At 43.6% G+C, this 20,784-nt stretch overlaps 1 protein-coding gene across 4 annotated transcripts in view; it reads right to left on the bottom strand.

Moving 5' to 3' along the window:
* Nucleotides 1–20,784, bottom strand: part of MGLL (monoglyceride lipase) — a 97,080-nt gene that overhangs the window by 40,319 nt on the left and 35,977 nt on the right. For 3 of the 4 annotated variants that reach the window (XM_057390249.1, XM_057390248.1, XM_057390247.1), the window contains 2 exons: nt 19,783–19,921; nt 624–730 (listed from right to left, as the gene is read on the bottom strand). In XM_057390249.1, coding sequence (XP_057246232.1) covers nt 624–730; nt 19,783–19,921 — 246 coding nt within the window. Of the gene's footprint in view, nt 1–623; nt 731–19,782; nt 19,922–20,515; nt 20,779–20,784 lie in introns of those variants that run through there. The other variant, XM_057390251.1, reaches the window with a different exon arrangement.

Below are 20,784 nucleotides of genomic sequence, written 5' to 3'. Positions count from 1 at the left end.
GCAGAAGAGGCAGGGACCTGGCCCAGCACTGCCCACCCTGCTGGCTGATGGCCACAGAGGGGTTGCTGTGTTGGCACAGCCTCACACACACTCAGGCTGGTTTCTCCTGAGGYGTGCACAGTCAGCTCCAGGGTCTCTGCTGGACTGTGGAGATGTGTCCAAAGATGTCTGTGATGCCTCCATGCCTCTCTGTGTTCCAAGGATGCAGCTGTCTCGCTGTATCAGTATATGAAAGCTACCCTGACATTTCAGCCTCCCCTCTGGGATCATTCAGGACATCGACCGTGAATCCAGCAGAAATGGCCCCTCTCCCACTTCCACAGTGGACAATAGCACTTCACCCTCAAGGGACAAGTGAAAGAGAAATAATCCCTCACAGTGAGGTTAAAATAGCACCAGCAGTAAWGTCAAGGGCAAGGCTGAGGATAACTCAAGGCAGACAGGGATAGCTTTTACAGATTCAATATGCAGATCTTGACAAAGCAACAGATGATCCCTTTCTCATTTATGTCTAGTTGTAAATATTTTATTGCCTCTCCTCTCACTGCTGAGTAGCTTTAATGGCATTCACTTCAGCAAAGGCCTGAGCTGCTGTAAATCAAGTACAGTTTGAGGCTACTCACCGTGGTCGTGGGCAAACACAAACAGGTTAAGTCCTGTCAGCTTCTGGGCCAAGTCATCGTAGCGGCCGCAGTGCTCCCCAGCGCCGTGGGCGATGAACACCAGCGCCCTAAATGGAGCATCAAGGTATAAATCATAAATCAACMCATGGCAAAGGCTCCAGAGCTTCACGTGAGACCAGCACACTCAATTTATCAACAGCATTTCAGACAGCAGCAAACAGCAGGCAGGTTTGGAATGGCTGAGGGGAGTTTGATCACGGGGAGAACCTGACCCACCATCGAGCTGCCTTCGCCTGGTGGGATGGATGACATGGAAACCACTGCTCRTGGCACAGAGCAGAGCCACCCTGGTCTGCTGGGAGTTAAAGATGCACATGGGCATCAGCAGCAGTCCCTGAGCTGGGTAACTCCATGGGGGCTTGTGRTTCTGCACTGCTCCTCCAGTCAAAGTGATGCCATTTGTTCCTTTGGGACTGGTATCTCTCTGTGAGTCAAATACAATGTCCTTTATAACTTTATAACTTGCAACACCATCTGATGTTCCAGAACACTCAAATATAAAATTTTAGCCAAAGAATGGGTCTCCAGCAGAGTCCAGAACTTTGGAGTTTGGAATTTTACCTTTTAACACAATTATGGTCATTTTACCATTCCAGTTTCTGCCCCAAAAGTGACTCTTACATAGCCACTGTACACACAGATAATTAAAAACCCCTGATCTAATAGACACCTGTTTTTGCAAATACTTATCTTTGAATATTCCAATTTTATGGATAATACTTTACTTTTACTGGAATGTCATCAAATGAGATTTGCTGAACATGAATGAACCTTCCCTGTGTTTTTGCTAAATAAAATTTCTATAGACTTCAGACTAGAACTACCGCAGAAGTAGCAGCGAGATTACAGAAATTCTGCTGGATTTGACAGGTGGCTATTTAAAATCCAGCTTCAGCAACATAAATATAACTTGTTTGTTTAAAAGGACCATTTGTCATAGCAACATCAGCAACCACAAAACCATCTGAAGGCTACAAGTGTGACATTTTCAGTACATGAACAGTGAAATATTACAAGAGCTGACRACATAAAACAAGAACAGCAGTTAAGAGCTAGGGAATTCCTCAACTTTATTCTGATTGAGATTTTGAACACCTTTTCAGACAATAAATTCACACCAATAAACTGCTTAGATCTTAATATATTTAAATTTAAATATATTTAAACTTAAAAACCACGTTGGATGATGTAGAAACTCCTGTTCTAGCTCTTCAATTAACACCTGCTTCAAAATATATGCTCAGCTAGACAACTTGAAAAAGCATCCATCCAAACCAGAAAGATTTGTACACAGTGCACTGCAAACACAAAGGCAACAAGGCAAAGATGCTCTGGYATTTGTCTAACACCAATTAGCAAGGGTGAGGTTAGGTCATGTACCATATTTAACTYGCTGTGCCTTGCAAATCGCCTTTAGTGCCACTGAAGATTGCAAAACAATCCGTGTGGAGCAATCATTCCTTCCTTTGTCATCATCCCTGATCCATGGATTTGTCAAGTTATCAATGAACCTGGCAGACAGACTGATTTGAGGAGTGTAGGATCTATTATTACAYCTCCCAATACTGCAGAAGTTGAGACATTGCTTATTCAGTGGAGAATATTCACTTCCTTCCTGTGGCTCYACCACCCTGATATCCAACTCAACCAGATTAAGTCTCACTGTCCTATATCTCCTACTGYCTTCAAGCTTGACAACTTCCTGGCTCAGTCTCTTACTAAAGCTCTTTAGAGGACCTGTATTTGTTTCTGCTGACTAGGCACAGAGATTAAGGTGCAGCTTGGCTGACTGAATACAGCCCTTCGTTGCCCAGAGAAATATTATTTGAATTTATGCACTAAATGGCACAAAGTGAATGAAACCTAATGGGAAGCTGGCAAAGAGATCTCTTCCAGGAAACTCTTGGTTCTTCACCCCTGCGACAGCAGAGCCCTTGTGTTGCTTTTATTCACACTGATGCAGTACCATGACTTTGCTTGTGAGCATCCTTCTAGATGCCAGGAACTCTCATTTTATGTGAAAAAAGATAAAAACCCAAAGCTTCACAGAGGCAAGGTGTTCCTGTGACCTTTTTTTCCACCTAGCACACAATTGYCAGGTCACAGAACTGAGCCTTTACACAGGATGGGGAGCAGACCTGGGTTATTATTTGTCTACAAAATACTGGATAAAACCCCTGAGCCTGTTTGTGCCTTAGGAGCAGTAGCTGTTGAAAAGACTTAGATACTTTTGAAAGTCCTATCAATAATCATAAACAAAGCATAAAATTTCCAATTTGTTACACTGAAACAAAATCAGCCTGTTCTGTTGTTCAATAAAAAGTGAGAGTGGTTTTGCTGACTAAAAACTAGGTCACATCTACACAGCTCTTTAGCTCCAGCTTTCAGGTCTCAGCACAGGGGCCATATACTGAACACAACAGTTTGAAAAATTGAAATTAGTAGGAGTATCATCTGAACAAGGATTGAAGGATTTGGCTCTTTCACTTAATCCCCAATTTTCCATTACAAAACAAGYTTAGATTTGGTAAATAATACCTGAAGGCAGTGTAACAAATAYGTGTTTCAACGTGTTTTCACTAGCAAGCTGCCAGGAAAATGCAACAAATTATTAGATTGACTGACAGCAGCTCTTTCCTGCATGTAAACATTTTCGCAGATATCCCTGCTCTTAAACCACAGTCTTCTCCTTTCTTACCACGATGGCTGGAATAACAGAGTATCAGAGATTGCTTTCAGCAGAGTAATTTAAAATTAATACAGTTCCTGCAGTGTTTGAGATTTTGCAGGACTGTGGTGCCTTTCTGTGCAGTCTCAATGAGAATTTTGTTTAAAAAGGTTTGTGCACTGGCCATGTATCAAACTGGTACTGGGGATAAATTTCTTCACCTCCAGCTTTTGCAGTTGTGCTGCTGAGATCCTTGGAAGTTCACACGTGTCAGGTAGAAAACTGCACAGCCTTGCAAAGCTCTCTGGAGACAGAGCYGTGCCTGAATTCCTTCTAATTCCTCTGCCTGACCACACACAGGGAAAGCTCGTGTGTCTTTGGACGCTTCAGCTGGCTGCGGCCGGTGGGTCTGTGATTGCTGAACATCTCGAAATAGCAGGGCTTTGGCAGATGCTCAAGAGAACAGCTCCTCTGGCAGCAGCAGCGCTCCTCTGGCAGCAGCAGCGCTCCCCCGCTCCCGGCAGCTCTGTCCGCACAAAGCCAAGGTGTGAGCGGGGCAGGTGAGAGCCCACAGCCGGCTCTCACCCCACTCTGCAGCAAGAATTACGGGCTGCTAAAGGAAACCGCTTTATTGCCTGCTGTTTGCAAAAGCAGCAGGTGGTTTCGCAGATCCCTGCCCTTCCCACAGCTTTTATCACCTCCTCTTCCTCCCCGCTGCAGGTTTGTGCCTGCCGGTGCGGCGCAGCTCGGCAAACACATGCAATTGCTTACTGCCACAAGAAGGCGGACAATATTCGTCTTTATCGTTCGAATCCGCTGCCGCCTGTATTTAGCTCTTTAGGAGGTGATGCCATACACCAGTGGGCTGTCCCTGCTCCCACCTCACCGTGCTGGTGACCCCTGAGTGGCACCAATCCCTCCGGTGTCACAGTTACAGCCTGCTGAGCTTTGTGGCACACAGAAATGCCACAGCCGCAGCTGGCACAGGGCACCTGCCAACATCCTGCCCAGAATTGGAGAGGGTAGGATTTGTGGAGGCCAGGCTGCAGCACAGAGCCAGTGTGCACAAATCCTCATGAACATATTGCTTTTCTGTCCTGCTTCTTCGAGATGTCACCAGCTGATCCAGGCTTTAGCTGTGTGCTGTGTCCCTATTTCTCACTGTGGCTCCACATCCACTGATATTTCCTTTCTTGTGTGGGGAGCAGCTTTGCAGGGCAGGGTKGTGCTTTGGGCTGCAGTTTTAGGTGGAAAGGCAATACCAAGTTTAGAGGTTCTCACTTTCTCTTTTGCTGGGTGCATGTTGCCCCATCTGCTGTGCCAAGACAATTGTTCAGAGATGCAGTTCCACAGTCAGCTGGAGGAGAACAGTGGTAGGGAAAATAAATTGCAGCACTGGACTTACACCCGTGAGTAAGAGCCCTCTTAAACCAAGGCTCAGTTGTTAGAAGAAAAATACACTGAAARCACACCCAGAAAGCTGCTGTGCTGTGACATTTCACAGGACTGAAACATCACTCGGGACAGGACTTGGGTCCTGCTGGGCATAAGACCCATGTTCTTGCTTTGCTTTCAACAAAAATCATGTTAGAACTGAACTAGACAAAGAAGGTTGCAAGCAGGATGGTGTGACTTTAATATCTTGTGTCCTCTGGGGACAGAGCCAMTTCTCTGGGGCCCTGTGCATTGCTCCTTTATTGCCAGAAAATACCCCAAAGCATTAGGACTGAACCAAAGAACGGAAGACAAGCTTCCTATGACTGCATATATGAAAAATGCAATCTTTTCCACCCCATTCAAAAGCACCCCTCTTCAGAATCATATTTAAGTATTTGCCTTAACCTCAGGAAACTTTCTTCAACGACATGAAAGTCAACAGGACTCTCAAAGCACAGGACGAAAGTTAARAACGGATTTATAAATGCTGTCTGGAATAAGGACTGATTTAATCACACACAAAAGTGATTTCCTGAATCAAGCCCTCACAACTTAAGCTTAATACCATGTTATTCTATGTTAGGCAACTGTGCTTTTCATTTGGTCTTATGGATGTTGTTACCAGAACCAGATCAGCTCTAACAAAGAACATCTGACTTGAGCAGTTTTGAATTCCAGACTCTAAATTCCTAAAGTCATTTTTAAAAACTAACTGACAGGAAAGCTCTGAGCCAGCTAAGCTGCCAGAAAAATGAYTGGCTTAAGTACTACATTTTGTTGTGTTGTTTGAGCTGATATATCAATTYCTTTGTAGCTGAACAATTAACCTTTATTTACCAAAAATTGGTGACATTTTTGGACAAGCAACTGGATAGTTGCTCACAGATCTTTCACTGWGTAAAGATGTTATGTGTTAAAGATATTCCAAAGTATATTGTAATGGAAAGGCAGTGAAAGGCATTCATTCTTGTGTTAGCTGGGTCAATGAGCCTCACTGTGAGGATTAGCTATCTATCATATAATAAAATTTGTTGAGGTTTAAGTGTCAATCTAATTTTCCACCTTKGGTATTTGCTTAAAGATTACCATTAGGAAAAAAATCCAGCTAATAATTTACAAGCACACATAATGAAGAATAAATTTTTTGTTCACTATTGGTGATGTTTTCCTTTTCTCTGGAGGCCTGTTCAGCCCCTTGCTTTGGGTATAAGACCTGAAATTTGGAAGGGGGATGTCCCTATATCTGCTTTTTGAGTGAGTTTTTGCTTTTTTTTTTTTTTTTTCTTCTGAGGTGATTTGTGCTTCAAAAAACTGGTGCCTGAAAAAAACTTGGGCCACAGGCAGGGATTACAAATAGCTGTGGCAATTTCTCTGACACTGTGCATGCTTGTGACCTATGCAATTAGCCACGAGTTCAGCCTGGTGACTCCAGTTAGACAGGAATATTTATGGAGTCAGGTGTGTCGCTTCATGCCATYCTTCTCCCTCCAGGAAACATCTGAGTTATGTCCCTTTGAAGGTGCAAGAGGGAGTGACTTTGCTCCCAATTCCAATCCATGTTTCGAGGAGGCATTACACCCAAGAGCTTTGCTTGCTCCCTTGCTCAGGTTTTTTAAGAAATGCATTCTTAACCTCTGCCCTACTGCCCCATGGCTTGGCCATGCAGACTCTGGGGAACCACCTCTTTATAGCAGCTATTTTTTCCCAGATCAGCAGAAAAAGCAAATCAGAATGTCAATAGTCTGGATGTGAGTCTCCATCAGCCTTCTCTCAGTATSACAGACCATACAGCACCAGCATCTGAATCTGGGGGAGTTTATCCCTGGAGTTTGACTCTGAAAAACCTTTCAGCCTGACACAACATGTCAAAGGAACCTGCACAATGCTGCACAATTTCTGCTCGACTTTACAGAGTTTGTGGGGGCTGAGGGTTCTGTACATTTGTGATTGATGTGGGTTGATCTAGACTAGTAGAATCAGTAGCTTTATTTCTGTCCAGATCCTAAACTAGCTGTTTGAAAACAAGCCCCCTTCAGCAAGCTCTGCTTCCTACTTTCTTTCCTCATTTCCTCATTTCCTCAGGCTTGGAAGTTCCCATGTAAGCCCATCTAAAGGGGCTGCTGTTAATTTAAGCACCATCTTTCTGTCTTACACTACAGGGATTTAGGGCTCAGTCTTAAAATCTGTGCCTACTGCTACAAGCAACCCTTTTACAATATGTCTGCAAGCCTGGTCTCATCATCCATCCCAAATTCCTCACAAGAACAGAGTTGGGATGACCTTTCAGAACAGCARTGATGTCCAGAAGGAACAACATGGCTCAGTTTTCCAAGCACCTCAGAAAGTGCAGACACCATAAATCAGCAGAGCAGAGACAGAACTGGRTAGTACAAATATATTTCATAACGAAAGGTTCAACAGGATCTAGCTAGAGCCAGCACAAAACAATGTGGAGAAACAGTTTAAGCTGATTTATTGTAGCTTTTGAAAAAGCAAGCCCTCTCTGAGAATAACTCATGAGTRGTCTAACACAGGGAAAAGAGAGGAAGGAAACTTCASGCAGGGGTGGGAGAGGAAGAATTATTGAGTCTTGCAACTGCATAGCTCTGGGTAAATCTCTGMAAAGTTAACATTTAGGATCAGCTGKATTTAGTTTCAAGGAAGCTTTGAAGTAATATTTTAGGGGACATGAGATTGAGATCAGAGGTGAAATGCCTGGTGTGCAGCTTAAAATTCATGGGTCRGCTCTTCCCACCCGTTCCTTGGATGAAACTGAGGAGGAGGGATTCTAGGGTTACATGGACTGCCTTGGGGAGACATTCCTCCTCTTTGATACCAGAGATGGGATTTTCCTTGGCAGAACTGCTGCTCTGGACCTGCCAGGCACAAAAGATCCCTGCACACTTGGGCAGCTCAGGGTTGATCTGAGCTTTCCCGCTGCTGCTGCCCTTCTACAGAGCACAAGAAGCCTTGAAAGAAGGATTGTGACTTCTGTTTCCAACATTGTCACACTCACAGAACTGAGGCAGGGGTGATGTGGGGTGAGCCCAGGCAGAGCTGCCCCAGGACCTGACTGGGAGGAATGCTGGAACTGCACATCCCAGTCCTGTGCTCAGCACAAGGGAGGTAAAATGGAGGTCATATCTCCCAAGGGGAGCTGCAAGGATAGATGCACAGAGCAGTCAGTGTCTGTCTAAAAAAAAACTGTTCAAAGCATTGCTTAAATAGAAGACATCAGCTGCAAAATTCAACTCAATCTGAAATACCACCCGAATTTTTTAGATAAGCTTTAGGGTGTGGAGGGACAACATGTCAAGAAACAAGAGTTTCTGGCACAGATCCCCTTGGAAATCAGGAAAGATAAAATACTTCTGGGTGGTTTTATTAAAAATTCATTCTGGCTTGGAAGCAAAGCCAYTGCAGATGAGTGATGGCTGCAGGGCCACCACTCTCAATGGAGAACCAACAGGCAGGGAGTAAGAGCAAGAACAGTTTTCACAGACTCCTCCTCTTCACTTGCACTGAATGTTTAATGATCTCCAAAGGGACAAAATTGACTGTTTAGCCAGTCATGTAGCAATTTCTTCTTGAAATCAAAATGCAGACACTGCCTGGTGAGCCAAAGCCTTGGAAATAGAAAGGCCTGTGTAATGAGATGGACTGCCCTTTCCAAGCATGAGAAAGCTGCAGCTGAAGTGCCAGAAGATTCTTCTGCACAGCCACGGTCGCTTAAACTCAGCACTTCTCACTAGTTCAGGACTACACCTGCTCTCTGAACTAAAAAAAGGGTTTTTTAGTATAAAAGTATGTCTCTCTTTCAAAGTAGAGAGCAAAACCAGTTCCTTTTTACTGAACTCCCTTGTGCTCCCGGCATATTCAGAACATTGGAACCTSTTCCAGTGACAAGTCATTATTGCTGCTGTAAGGTCATAGCCTGGCAAACCCAACTCAACCCTAAAAACCAAGGAAACTTCCTAGAAAGGAACAAGGTGTGCTTCATTAAGGGATGAGCTCAAGCCATGCAAGAATGCTCCTTACATGGCATCCCAGCCACATTTTGACAATTCAATCTCACTTTTTTTTAGCATAGCACAGAAGATGGAAATAGACAGCAGTATCCATGTGTTGAGGTGAGGAGTTTTAGATAAATTTCTGTAGTTTTCAAATGATGGAAATTMTTTTATTTAGCAAAACCATCACTCTGGTTAGACTCACACAAGTACTTGGTAATGTTTAAGTCCTTAGGAACACACTGCTCACTTGGTTATTTTCAAATATTTGTTAGGAAGGGTTTGTAGTTTGCGACAAATAATCRAGTGCCACAGAGAACACCAACTCTAAATGTTAAGCAGCATTKGCTGAAGTCCTCTAAGACAAGTTTGCAGACTTCTTCTGACCTCAATTTTTTTCTCAAGGTATTCTTCATGCAGGACATCACTCACAGTTTGAACCCAGGTGCACCAGAGCTTCTTCATAGTCAAGCCCCACCTCCCCATCAATTGTTCTTAACAATGGGCTTTTCCATGAACCAGGCTCTAGCCATGGCTCTGATCACCTCCAGAAGCAAAAGCTGCTGTTTCAGGGAGTGGATGGTACAGACAACTCATGACAAGCAATACTGAAAAAGTTATCAAATGAAGAATTCAGCTCAGCAGCCCAGCACCYGTGGAGGGAAGAACACACTTGGCACAAGAGGGTCAGAGCATTTCTGAGCTATTCCTTGCAATAAAAACCGCATGGCTGAAGTACTTTGATAGGGCATTTGGGGCYTATGGTGGCAAATCTTCACTCCCTYRGAATMAYGGAATRGTTTGGGTTGAAAAGGACCTCAAAGATCACCTAGTGCCAACCCCCTGTGATGGTCAGGGACACCTTYCAGGAAGAGAGCTGTGAATAAAGAAGGAGCAAGAAAGGAGATGACGCTTTGTCTCTTCTGTGAAGTCAAGATAGAATGTTATTATGACTTTTTAATAAAGCACTGACTSTGCAATTCCCAGTTGTGTGTCATTAGAGAAATACTTCAATTCCCTGAAATACTTAGACCTGATAGCACTGTTTGTGGGCAGGCAATTCCACCACTAATGTGGAACTCTTGATTACTTCCTGCACTGAGTCAATTGCCCGTCCTCACTTTTACCTTCCTGATCCAATTTTGTCAGCAGTCCTCTGTGTTGGCAGAGATCTTAATTGGTAATCCTTAACAAACTGAGGAACTCATTTTAAGTTCAGATGTCACAGCTAGCAYGAGCCTCTAAATTGCCAAGCTTTTTCCGCATGATTTTCCAAAATCCAGGGTGGAATTATCCCGCAAAATTAGAGACACAAACTCAAGGATTGATTTCTTAATCATAAAGYGCTTATGTATATTTTAACATATTTTGAGATTAAACCCATTAATTTCCAATGAAATCTTGGCACATCCCAGTGCTGCACTTGAGCCTTGCCCAGCTATGAGAGGAGTCCTTGCAGCAAGAGGCTTTACAGGCTCTGTCAAAATCAATATCAGCAGCTACTCCTCTGGGAAATTAGGAATGTCACAGGCAAAGCGTTTGCCAAGGCTTTCAGCATGTTCCAATTAATTTGCTATTCCATGTTTGCTGTAGACCTGAAGTAGGAAGGAAAGTTGAATGYAAGCAGCTCAACGTGAGACACAGAGTGCTGCTAAGACAGTGATCACTGCAACAGGGGCTTTAAAGACTGAAATGTTTAGTCATGTTTTGAACCAAAGTGAATTTTAATCATGGGTGAGGTGCAATGGTTTACCTACAGACGACTTGAGAGTTGGATACAGACTYCAGCCCAGGGCTGCCAAATCCGGATATGTTATTTCTTGGCTGCACTGAGCTAATCCGGGTGTCCAATGGCTTTAGCTTCTGCAGGCTTGGTTCCTAAAATGTTATTTCATTTCTAACACCAAGGCAGCTTCACCTCTGGCAGTGAGGGCTGCCATGCTAATGTAAATAAGGAACCTACCTGCCATGAGTTTTAATTGCTCCCTTGTTGATTTGATCTCAAAAAGGGCCAGATGTAATAGCTTTAAGCTCCAAAATGTGAATGGGGACCTGTCCAACTTGAGGTGCAACTACTAAAATAAGGATGGGTGGTAACAATAAAATAGAAGAGTATTTAGTTAGGTGAATCCTTGGCTGCAATCATTTTAGGTACAGGCAAAGAAAGCCAAAGGCATGTGGGATGTCTTTTCTGCAGAAAAGCTTAAAATAGAAAAGGAAATCAATACTCATTTACAGTATCTGGCAGTCACTGAACCAAAACATACATGTACACCTACAGCCGAGCAGAAATAACAACATTTATTTAAACCACAAGCTGTTATGCTACTGCAGGAATGCTGTGTTTCATGTGGAGCCCTTCACCAGAGACTGCCACATATTTCTGATCATTTTTAAAAGCCTCAGTAATAACCAGAGCAAATGCTCTCAATACCACAGTTATTAGCCCCACCAGCCAGGCCAGCTCAACTCCTTCGATTCCTGGCAAAGAAAGAAACCTCTGATGGGCAGGACCCTTAAAAGATGCTTCAAAAGAGAAATGTACACCTGTGTGTAAGAACGAGGCAATGTTTCCACGATGTAAAATTACAGGCTCCAAAGGAAGGAATAGTGTTTAACAAATCAGCATTCCCCAAACACTGAAAGTGAAATGAAATGTAAACAAAGTGAATCTGCTGATTGCTTGTTTTTTTTCCATTCCCCAGCTCTGAGAAATGTGACCAGTAAATAAACAGGATAAATAATAACAGCAGCTGGGTTTTGTACAGCASTTCTCATACAGAAATCCAAAATGCTTTACAAAGGGTGCAGCCAGGCCGCTTGCAGAGGTCTCAKGAGGCAGAGATGGATGGCACCTCTGATCCACTATCCCAAGGAAGGATCAAACCTTCTTCCCACTGCCACATAAACTGAAGCAGAGAGCTACAAAGCTTTGTCCATGGCAACACAACATGCCAGAGGCAAGGATGGACCCAGAGCATGAGTCAAAACCTGACCCTGCAGCAGTCAGCAGGAGCTTAAGAGCAGAGTTAAGATGTCACCATGGGTTCCCTGTGCTGCATGCACAGGGCCACAGTGAACCTGGACAGAAAAATGTCAATTTAAAGAAAAGCTTTCTATCCTAATGAATTTGTGGGCATCTGACAATGTCAGAGAGATGCTCTGTGCATTTTCAGGACAATCTGGGTCGAGATACTCTGTGCCCCTTGTTTGAGGAGGGGCAGAGGATGACTGAATGCTGATTGCTTGAATGTCTTTTTAATAACATGAGATTATGAATGCTGCTCAGAATACAGATTCTAATGCTCCAAGTATTGTAGACTAGCTCTCACACAAAATTGAAAGAAAATGAAGAAAAAGCCTAACCATTACRTCAGCTAGATGTTATCTTACAGAAATTTAATTACTTACTGCTTCTTTGTCACTCCTCATGCCTTTCACCCAGCAAATTAAGCCATTGCAGGTTTCTGGAATTTGACCGTTTGAAAGCCCACTGAGATAGTTGTGAAAATAAAAGTAAAAAGTATGTTGAAAAATTATAAAAATATGCTCACCTTGTCTGTTGGTGAACCAGCTAACCTGCTGACACCTGCAAGCAAATTAAACCGAGTTCTATTCTAAAGAAAGCCCGGCAATTTAAGTCTTATTCCCTCACTCTGCAAGCTTCAAGCTTGAGCAAGGAAGAAAGAAAACACACAGAGCAAGGCATTTATCACAGGTCAGACAGATGCCTGAAAAAGATCAGCAATCTTTCTTGCATACCAAATCTATAGTAGTTTGCACATTTTCTCCTTACCCATCCATACACAACACTGGAGCAAACCATTTCAGTTGAATGTTTACCTTCAGCCCAGTCATCAATATTTGGTTCCCTTTTTCTGCCCCCTGGTTCTTTCTTTTCAACGACTGCTGCTGAGACAATTTACTTGTGAAAGAACAGCAGAGAACAACTAATGCATTGCTTAGTAGATTTTATTKAAAATCTCTCTTCCAGCATCAAGCCTTCCTCAGCCACCAGGAATAACTCAAGGAATAACAACTTTCATCCAGCCCCAATTTGTACCACTTGACTGGGTGACTACACCCAATTTTAGACAAGAAAACAAAACTACAGAAACATTGGGGGTCTGATTCTGTAAATCACTGGTCATTGTGTCACTGTCTAATGAATGGCTTGACCCTGTTTTGCCTGTCCTCTGCCCCTCATTGACTTCTTTATTCTGCTTTCTGACACTAAATTCTCAAGGTCTAGCACGCTGCCTCTGCCATCACTCAGTATGGGAGGATTCAGAGGCTCCCATCATCARGGGAGTGCCTGCCAAACAGAAATGAAGACAGTTCCTGGCTGGACAGCCACTGTCCGACACAGAAGGGGGGCTCTTTCATGCCAGTGGAAGTTGACTCATGAAGTTTGGTGTTACTCAAAAGTCCTGGGGCATTGAAAACTGCCAGAAAAAGAATKAATCTCTTCAGACACAAACATACTGCATCTGTCTAGGAGCATTCCCAAGCAGAGAAAGACCAAGACCTATCCCCTGTCCTGCTGATGGGGACATCCCACAGGAGTKTTTTGGAGGTGGGTAAATCTGTCTGCTCTGACCACCAGTTCAGCTTCCACCAGCTCTTCCCATCCTGGTCCCAAGGCCACACCTTGGTACCTCGTTGTGGGCAGTGGGTCTGGTCAGCTCTGAGATGCCTTCCTGACACCACCACTCAGTGACTTTCCCGAGYCTGGTCACTTTAGAAGATGTTTATGGTCGGGACTAGCCCCAGGTTGGTATTTGGGATTGCTGTACCAGTATTTTTCTTTCAATTAACATAAGTGAAATTTTATTGTCTGCAAGAGGAAACCCTAGAGGAGATATAATTTTAATGATGTCTAAAAACTTTACTTTTTTTGCTAATGTTTGCTAATTTCCTTCCTTCCTATTATGGATAATAAACCATAGTGACATAGCGTCRGAATGTCTGTGCTGTGGAGTACAGACAGGGTTGGATGGGGGCAGTTAAGGATGTAACAGGGGCAGGATGAGGTAAGGGAGCTGCCTGAGCATATCTTTAGGTATCTGATGGGCAAGATCCCATACTATCTCCTTGGATACCCAGGATATTCAGCCATTTGCTATCAGGGCTGTATCACATCTCTTGGATAAGGGACAATAGGAGGTTTAAAACACTGATGGCTTTCATTCAATGGGAGCATGTTAGGACAATGACAAGCCTGAACCTAGGGAAGGCAGCTCAGCCAAATATGTCTGCAGGGACAGCTCTTAGAACAATGCAATTTCCCTAGAAGAACAAAGAGATCAGATATTCACCCTGGCTCAAAAAAGGACAAAGTCACAGCAGTCTGAAGGGAACTTGCGAGGCCAWCTCATCTGCTACAGACATCTAGAAAAAATACCCTCTTCTAGCCAGAACACCTGTAACAGCCAACTTTTGCTGCAGATGTACTCACAGGAATCTAAAAAAGCTGCTGTGTGTTCCCAAGGGATGTTCCAAGAGTGCTGGAGAAACTGAAGCAAGGAACTGTGTGCAGCTCTTTCATTATTCTCACTAAACCAACATGTTCCTTATTGTAGTGAARCAAAGTGCTCTGGCATCTGGAACCCTGATCCAATCAATGAGTTGTCTGCTTCAAGCTGTTGTGTAACTACCAACAAATATCTGGTTCAGAGTGCTCCAGTGTGAGGAGCTGAAGAAGGGGTCAGTGCAGGGTCTGCCCAGGATAAAGAGACCTGGAGGTCTCTAAGTGCTGAGTGACCAACTTGGGCATCCATCAGAGTCATGGCACAAAGGCAGTACTGATCATCTCACCTGCAATCCAGTTAAAAGCAAATGAACCGTTTGTATGACAGTTGCAAGGTTTGCTTATCCTTCAGTCTCTGRCAGAATAATGAGCAGAAAATTGAGTTTTGCAACACAATCTCTAGACCGTTTTTCCTCTTTTCTCCTATTTCTACCTCTACTTCGAACACTCCCCGTGCTGCACAGCACTGTTTCCAGTTCATCAGGTGGCACACAGAGCCAGCACTGATTTTGATTCTTTTGCTGCTCTCAGGATCACGATGAAATATTACTGCTTTGAGACTCACAACAGGGAACTCCAAAAGTCACCTTGTTCCCAGACACTGATGTCACAAAGTTGTACACCTGTGCTCAGAATATGATCCTAACAGGGTAATGAGCAAAAGGGGCAGTTTAATTACAATTGTTATTCCATTTGCTATTCACCTTTTTCCTTCAGTTCTGTGGAATAAAAGGCAGATTTGCTTGTGTTGGACATTCCTGTGGAGACTGAAAAAAAATGATCCCACTGAAGAAGCCTGTTGGAAGTATCTGCAACAAGAACCAAAGCTGCCCCCCTGTCTGTCAGAGTCCCTCTTACACGAAGCTGGTTTGCTAATTTGCCCATCCTCTGGAACCGCATAAGGAATCATAAAAGGATGTCCCCATTCACAGTGAATAAGAGTCACATGGAGCAAAGATAACAGGGGCATTAAAGGAACACATGCACAGCTGATGAAAAGAAGGGAGGCTTTAGAAACTCAGGCAAGAGCAATACAGCAAGCAAAGCCTGGAATGTTGATTCGACAATGATCATTGTTATTTCCCTTTGCAGTGTGTGCCACGGGATCAGAAAAACAGAGGGAGCTGAATTCAAGCTATGACAAACYGTGCTGACATAAGTCACTTTGCATCATCCAGATTTGGCTTTCATTTCAAGTTGACCTCCTTAGTACAAACAAAGTGTTCTTCAAAGAGTGACACTGAATTAGAAACTGCTTTAAGTATTTCTAGAGATTAACACAATACACTATAATTAAAGACTTTATAATCAGTGACTTGATTTCCTTTGCTTTGACTTCCCTTTGGCTTATTTATTTATTTATTCATGCATTTTGGAAAGGTCTGAAAGTCAAAGTCAATTTTGTCATCTGCTCATGCTGGGAGCTGTGCTGTTCTTCTGGGAATGGCATGGAAGTGTTGGTAATAAGATGCCAAAATCAAGCAATATTTACAATTTAAGGGCCCGTTCAGATATAAAGCAGTTTGTACTTCTGCACCACMGGCACATCTGCAAAGTCCTTGGGGAAGAGAGAAATCTGTTTTCTCCTTATTGGCTTGGCCTTTCATTACTAAAAAGTCAGAAAAAATGGCAGGCATTCCTCAAAGAGTAAAAGAAATGTAAAAAGTAAACAGAAAAGTGGGTGCTTTTTGTTTGTTTAATTTTGTATTTTTAATGACATCTCAGGTGTAGAACTGAAAGAACTCTTACAAAGGCACTGTTTATTCAGACTATTCAACTCTGTTTACTTAAACTGTGGTCACGAAGTCTAAAGTTGAGCCAACCCATTCCATTGCAYATTAACAATGGACCAGGAATGCCTCTGTGACCCACACGTGTCTCAGCCTTAGGCAGGGAACCACTGTGGCTCCTGACAATCCTCTAAATCCACCAAGAGACCACTGTGAGACACTCAAGCACCATGCTAACTAGCCAGGTAATGATTTCTCTCTGAAAGCTGAGGAAGCTCAGATTCATGGATATCTGGAACTCACATTTGCAARTGCATCCTTCAGCTACAAGTGTCTCAAGTGCCCAGCTCAAAGTGATTGAACATCCAGGACTGACTTAGGCATCACTCTGCCTGAAGTCAGAGGCAGCAGCAGCTATGAGCACCTTTAAAAAAATTACTTTGGGTCAATAAATTTCATAYGGTTTACTTGAGGTCGGGAAGACGGGCTAAAAGTGCCCCAGAATAAACTCTGCTTATCTAGGCAGTGACAAGAATGGAGGAAGCGTCCAGAAAAGGCTACAGGGATACAGACCAGAGAGGAAGAAAGTCACCTCTGAAGTTCTCCAGGCCCTTTAGGGGCCTCAAAGGAAATGTCTTGACTTCTCCTCCCAACTTTTCCTTCCCCTTCCTCATCAGCCTCTATTCTTAGCAGCTTTGTCTGAGAGCTGGGAATAGAACATGGTTTCTCAATTCCTCACCTCCTGTTACCTCATATTTTGACTCAGAGTGCTCAGGGTGGTGGCGGAGTTAAGCCTTGCATGGAGCTGTTTATGTTTACACAATGACTGCTTTCCCATTAAGCAGGGTTTCTTTGGCTACTGGGACATACTACAGGCATGAGATCAGTCCTCTTTTGTTCAAATGTCTTAATTCCTCTAAACATTACAGAGTTGTGAAAATGCCATGCCTTGCTCAGCTCTTTAGTGTTGCACTCAGCAGTGAGCACTCAGTGCCAAAGAGTTACCCGTTTTCACGCTCCACAAACCCCGCCATTGGCACAAAACACGAAAACGACACCACAACATRCTGCTTTTTCTTCCCTGCTGCATTCAACAAGACCACTTAATTACACTTTAAGATGGAACTGGCTCAACAAGTTGGGCAGCTTGTGGGGCTGCTGGCCGGGGAAGCTGCACCTGCACTGCTGGCAGCAGGCAGCAAGAGAAGACGACACCCAGGCCCCAGCTCAGCTGCTGGGAGTGACTTCCCACCCGAAAAACAAGTGCAAAACACTGTCTTTCTTCTTCCTTAGTCCCATTACTCCTTACTCCATCYACCCCATCTAATCATTATGACATCTGAGTGCCTTTGTGTGTCAGCTTCCTGTGAAGTAATCACCTAAATCCCCTTCTGAAACAAAGCGGACCCTGCTGAGGAACTCACAATAGGTGCCTTTCACTGGCAGGACAACCTTGGCCTCGGTGGCACTTGCAACAAAGCTTCCATATGTGCACCAGTATGGGCTGATCAGTCAGATCAACACCACACAGACTCAAGAGCCTGGATATTTGTGAGCATGAAGAAAAAAAACTCACAAAATTTCCCCATCTTCCTGAAAAAATGGTTGTTGTTGGTTTTTTAAAAAATGTTATAGCACATTAATCTGCCACAGCCCTTAATCCATGTTTATGAGCCTGATCAAAGAGATGAAAGAGAAGCACCAGCTCCAAGGGGTGATGTCTGTCAGTTGTCCCCACTTTCAGAGACTGCCTGGCCATTGTCTGCTCTTCAACCCCAGGCTAGGGCCACTTTCTAATTTTTCCTTTGGCAGACATCCTGGGCTTTCCCCCTCCCTGGGGGAGGGATCAAGGGCGATAAGTTCTATTCTAATAGAAGACAAGTCAATGATAACCTTTGGGCATCTGCAGTGAAGAGGTATTTCTATAGCTCTAGCTGGGATTAGACACATAATGGATCAATGAAAGATCCCACCGTTTGACCGTTATAGCATCATTCATTAGCGTTAAGGTTTGAACCTGAATCAACAATTGAGTTAGAAGACTGAAAGAATTGCCTTCRGTATTTGAAATAAATTGTAACGGGCCTGTAAAAGTCCCCTGAGGTGTCTTTCTCTCCCTGTACATATATATAGAGATCAGTTTTACTGAACATTTAAAATTAGATGAAAGTTGCTGGGCTTCTACACAGGAAGAAGAAAAAGCAGAGCTTCTTATGAGAAGTGAAAGGGGGTAAAATAATGTATTTTTGGTTCACCTATCAAAGCACTTCAAGAGCATTCTTGACTGCAGGATGCAGGCACTGACTTGTTATTCAGTCACTTACCATCTCTCATAAATAACAATTCATGAAGAGCTAATAACAAACAGTACGCCCCCTCTTTACACACAAACACACAAACACACACCCGCACTCAGGAGCTCCTTGTAAATGAGCAACACTGATCCCATCCACTTTTATTGTCACAAAACTAGGGCAAGTTCACTCTTAATTAACTGCTTGGTGCACAGAGCACTAAAAAAAAAAAAAAAAAATTAACTACCCAGAGGACTTGGACACCAAGTTTTCACTCTCAGCTCCTTATCGTTTCTGGAACAGACCCATCCACCCACCACTAATTTGGTAAGAAATTAAACTTGATAGAAAAAGCACTTCTGCAACTGGATGATGAATGTTATGGGTAGTTAATGATTAATTAGCATTGCAATACAAAACAGCCTGGTTTCACAGTAGAACCTTGATTTCATAGCACTATTTTTCTGTAAAGGTAATCTTCAGGTTGATGTCTAACCTGTTGGGTTGACAGGATAAACTTAAGTCCCTACAACAGAATGAACAACTTTTTCCTGTGACTGTTTTCCAGCTGTATAAAGTAAACACAGCTCTTCCTGTTGGCTTGCAGAAAAATAAAAGAATAAAACAATATCCAGATTTTTATGAAGTAGGTACCAACATAACTAGTGGCAGCACAAATACATGCCAAGCCAGCAGATAGTGGAAGAAGAAAGATCATAACTCTGGGACAAACAGAGATACCTTTCCATAGCAGATCATAATCAGCACAGAAAGACACTATAGTAAAGAGATTATTTAAATTATGACAAAARCATTCAAACATTTTCTCTACCTGATTCTTTATCCATGTTCATTACACAGGTCTGTTTTGAAATTGCAATTGCCAGAGAAAGAGCTCCCTAAATCATTTACTAAGTATAAATAATTCAAAATGAGTCAAAAAGCAATGCAGTCAAACATTCTGCCTGTTGCCCTGAGATTTCAGCTACTACTATTGAAACTGAAGTCCAATGMTGATGTTAAGCTTGTTGACACTGGAAAAACCAGAAAGAGTGAACCTCCCAAAAGTTCATGAGTCCTTTCCCTCCCTCAGTRCCTGTGCTATTAGTTTGGGGATAGTTGTTTATTGCTGATAGGCATCAGCCACCTGCCAGAGCCACTTGGTAGCATACTGAACTGCCAAGCATTCCAAGCCAGTGTGCATGGAATGACAGTAACTCCAGGTTTGGTATCTGCAAGGCTGACTCCAGCAAGTTTGGAGAAGGCAATCTTTACAGTAGGGTCTCTCTCAGTTGAGAGAAAGCTCTTAGGGGCACTGTAAAGCTCCACGCACACAGCCCTGTAACGCCAGTCAAGCTATAAACACGAATTACATGAATAGAGTCGTATTTACTGATAGTAAAAAAGGACATTTGCTTGAAAGTGCTCACCTGGGAGTTGCTGCTGGCTTCCAATACCTGCAGAAGAGATACTGCCCRTCAGCATTGATGATATGGGGCAGATCCTTGTATGGGATGTTTTGAGGACTTCGCTTTGGCGAACTTTCCTCTGGCATTCTGGAAGAATGACCTGCAAGGTGTTAGAAGAAACAAGACATACTTAAAACAGGTGAAGTCAGGATAAAAGCTGATGGGCTTGGCAGCCACAGACATTCAAGAAAGTCAGTCAGTAAGGCAAGCACCACTGATGGGAGGCTGCTTTCAAAACCCCAGCCAAAGCGTTCCCAAAATCATTGTTTAAAAACAGAAATGTAGCATTTTTTTTTTTTTCAGAAAAGACTCATATTTGAGGGTAGAGCATTGGGGGTGGGGGGAGGGAGAAGAAGGGAAGATCAGTCCACCATCAGTACTTCATTTACAGCTTTCTCTCCCACACTTCTCCCATCTGTGTTTATTTTGCATCATTTTGCGAAACGGCTTCTAAAGAGAGTATTTTAACTGCAATCAAGTRCAGATTGTGCAGCAGTCGCTACAGATATGAAAAGACAGCTGCATAAAAGATTTATCTCTGGCTGAACATCTCCAAAGAACACTGGAGGGTACACAGCGGAGGTATCTGCCACCGTGTCATCATTAAGATCTTCTCTGACATCTCAGACAGAAGGTGGCGGCGGCGGCGGCGGCGGCGGGGAGCTAAACATTTCCAGGAGAATTTGCCACAAACCTGTTTTCATCCTGTGCAAGGGTTTGCATTCTAGTGAGGAGCCGGCATCGCAAGTCAAACGCAAGCAGATGAGGCTTTTTGCATGTCGCTGCGGAGCCGCGTTCACCGCGTTCACCGCCCGGCAGCCCCGCGGTCCCCGGCGAGCGCCCGGCGGGTCCCTCCCGGCGCTGCGCGGGGCTCGCCCCGGCTCCTCTCGCTCGCTCTTTGAGGAAAGTCGCTTGGGTAATTCACCACTTCTCGTTCATCACTTTTTTTTTTTTTTTTTTCCT

The sequence above is a fragment of the Malurus melanocephalus genome, unplaced genomic scaffold, assembly GCF_030028575.1.
Source record: "Malurus melanocephalus ecotype Western Australia unplaced genomic scaffold, MMel_1.1 scaffold_24, whole genome shotgun sequence".
Classification (NCBI taxonomy): domain Eukaryota; kingdom Metazoa; phylum Chordata; class Aves; order Passeriformes; family Maluridae; genus Malurus; species Malurus melanocephalus.
The sequence above is the reverse complement of the archived record's forward strand: the minus strand, read 5'-3'. Positions and strand labels throughout refer to the sequence as shown.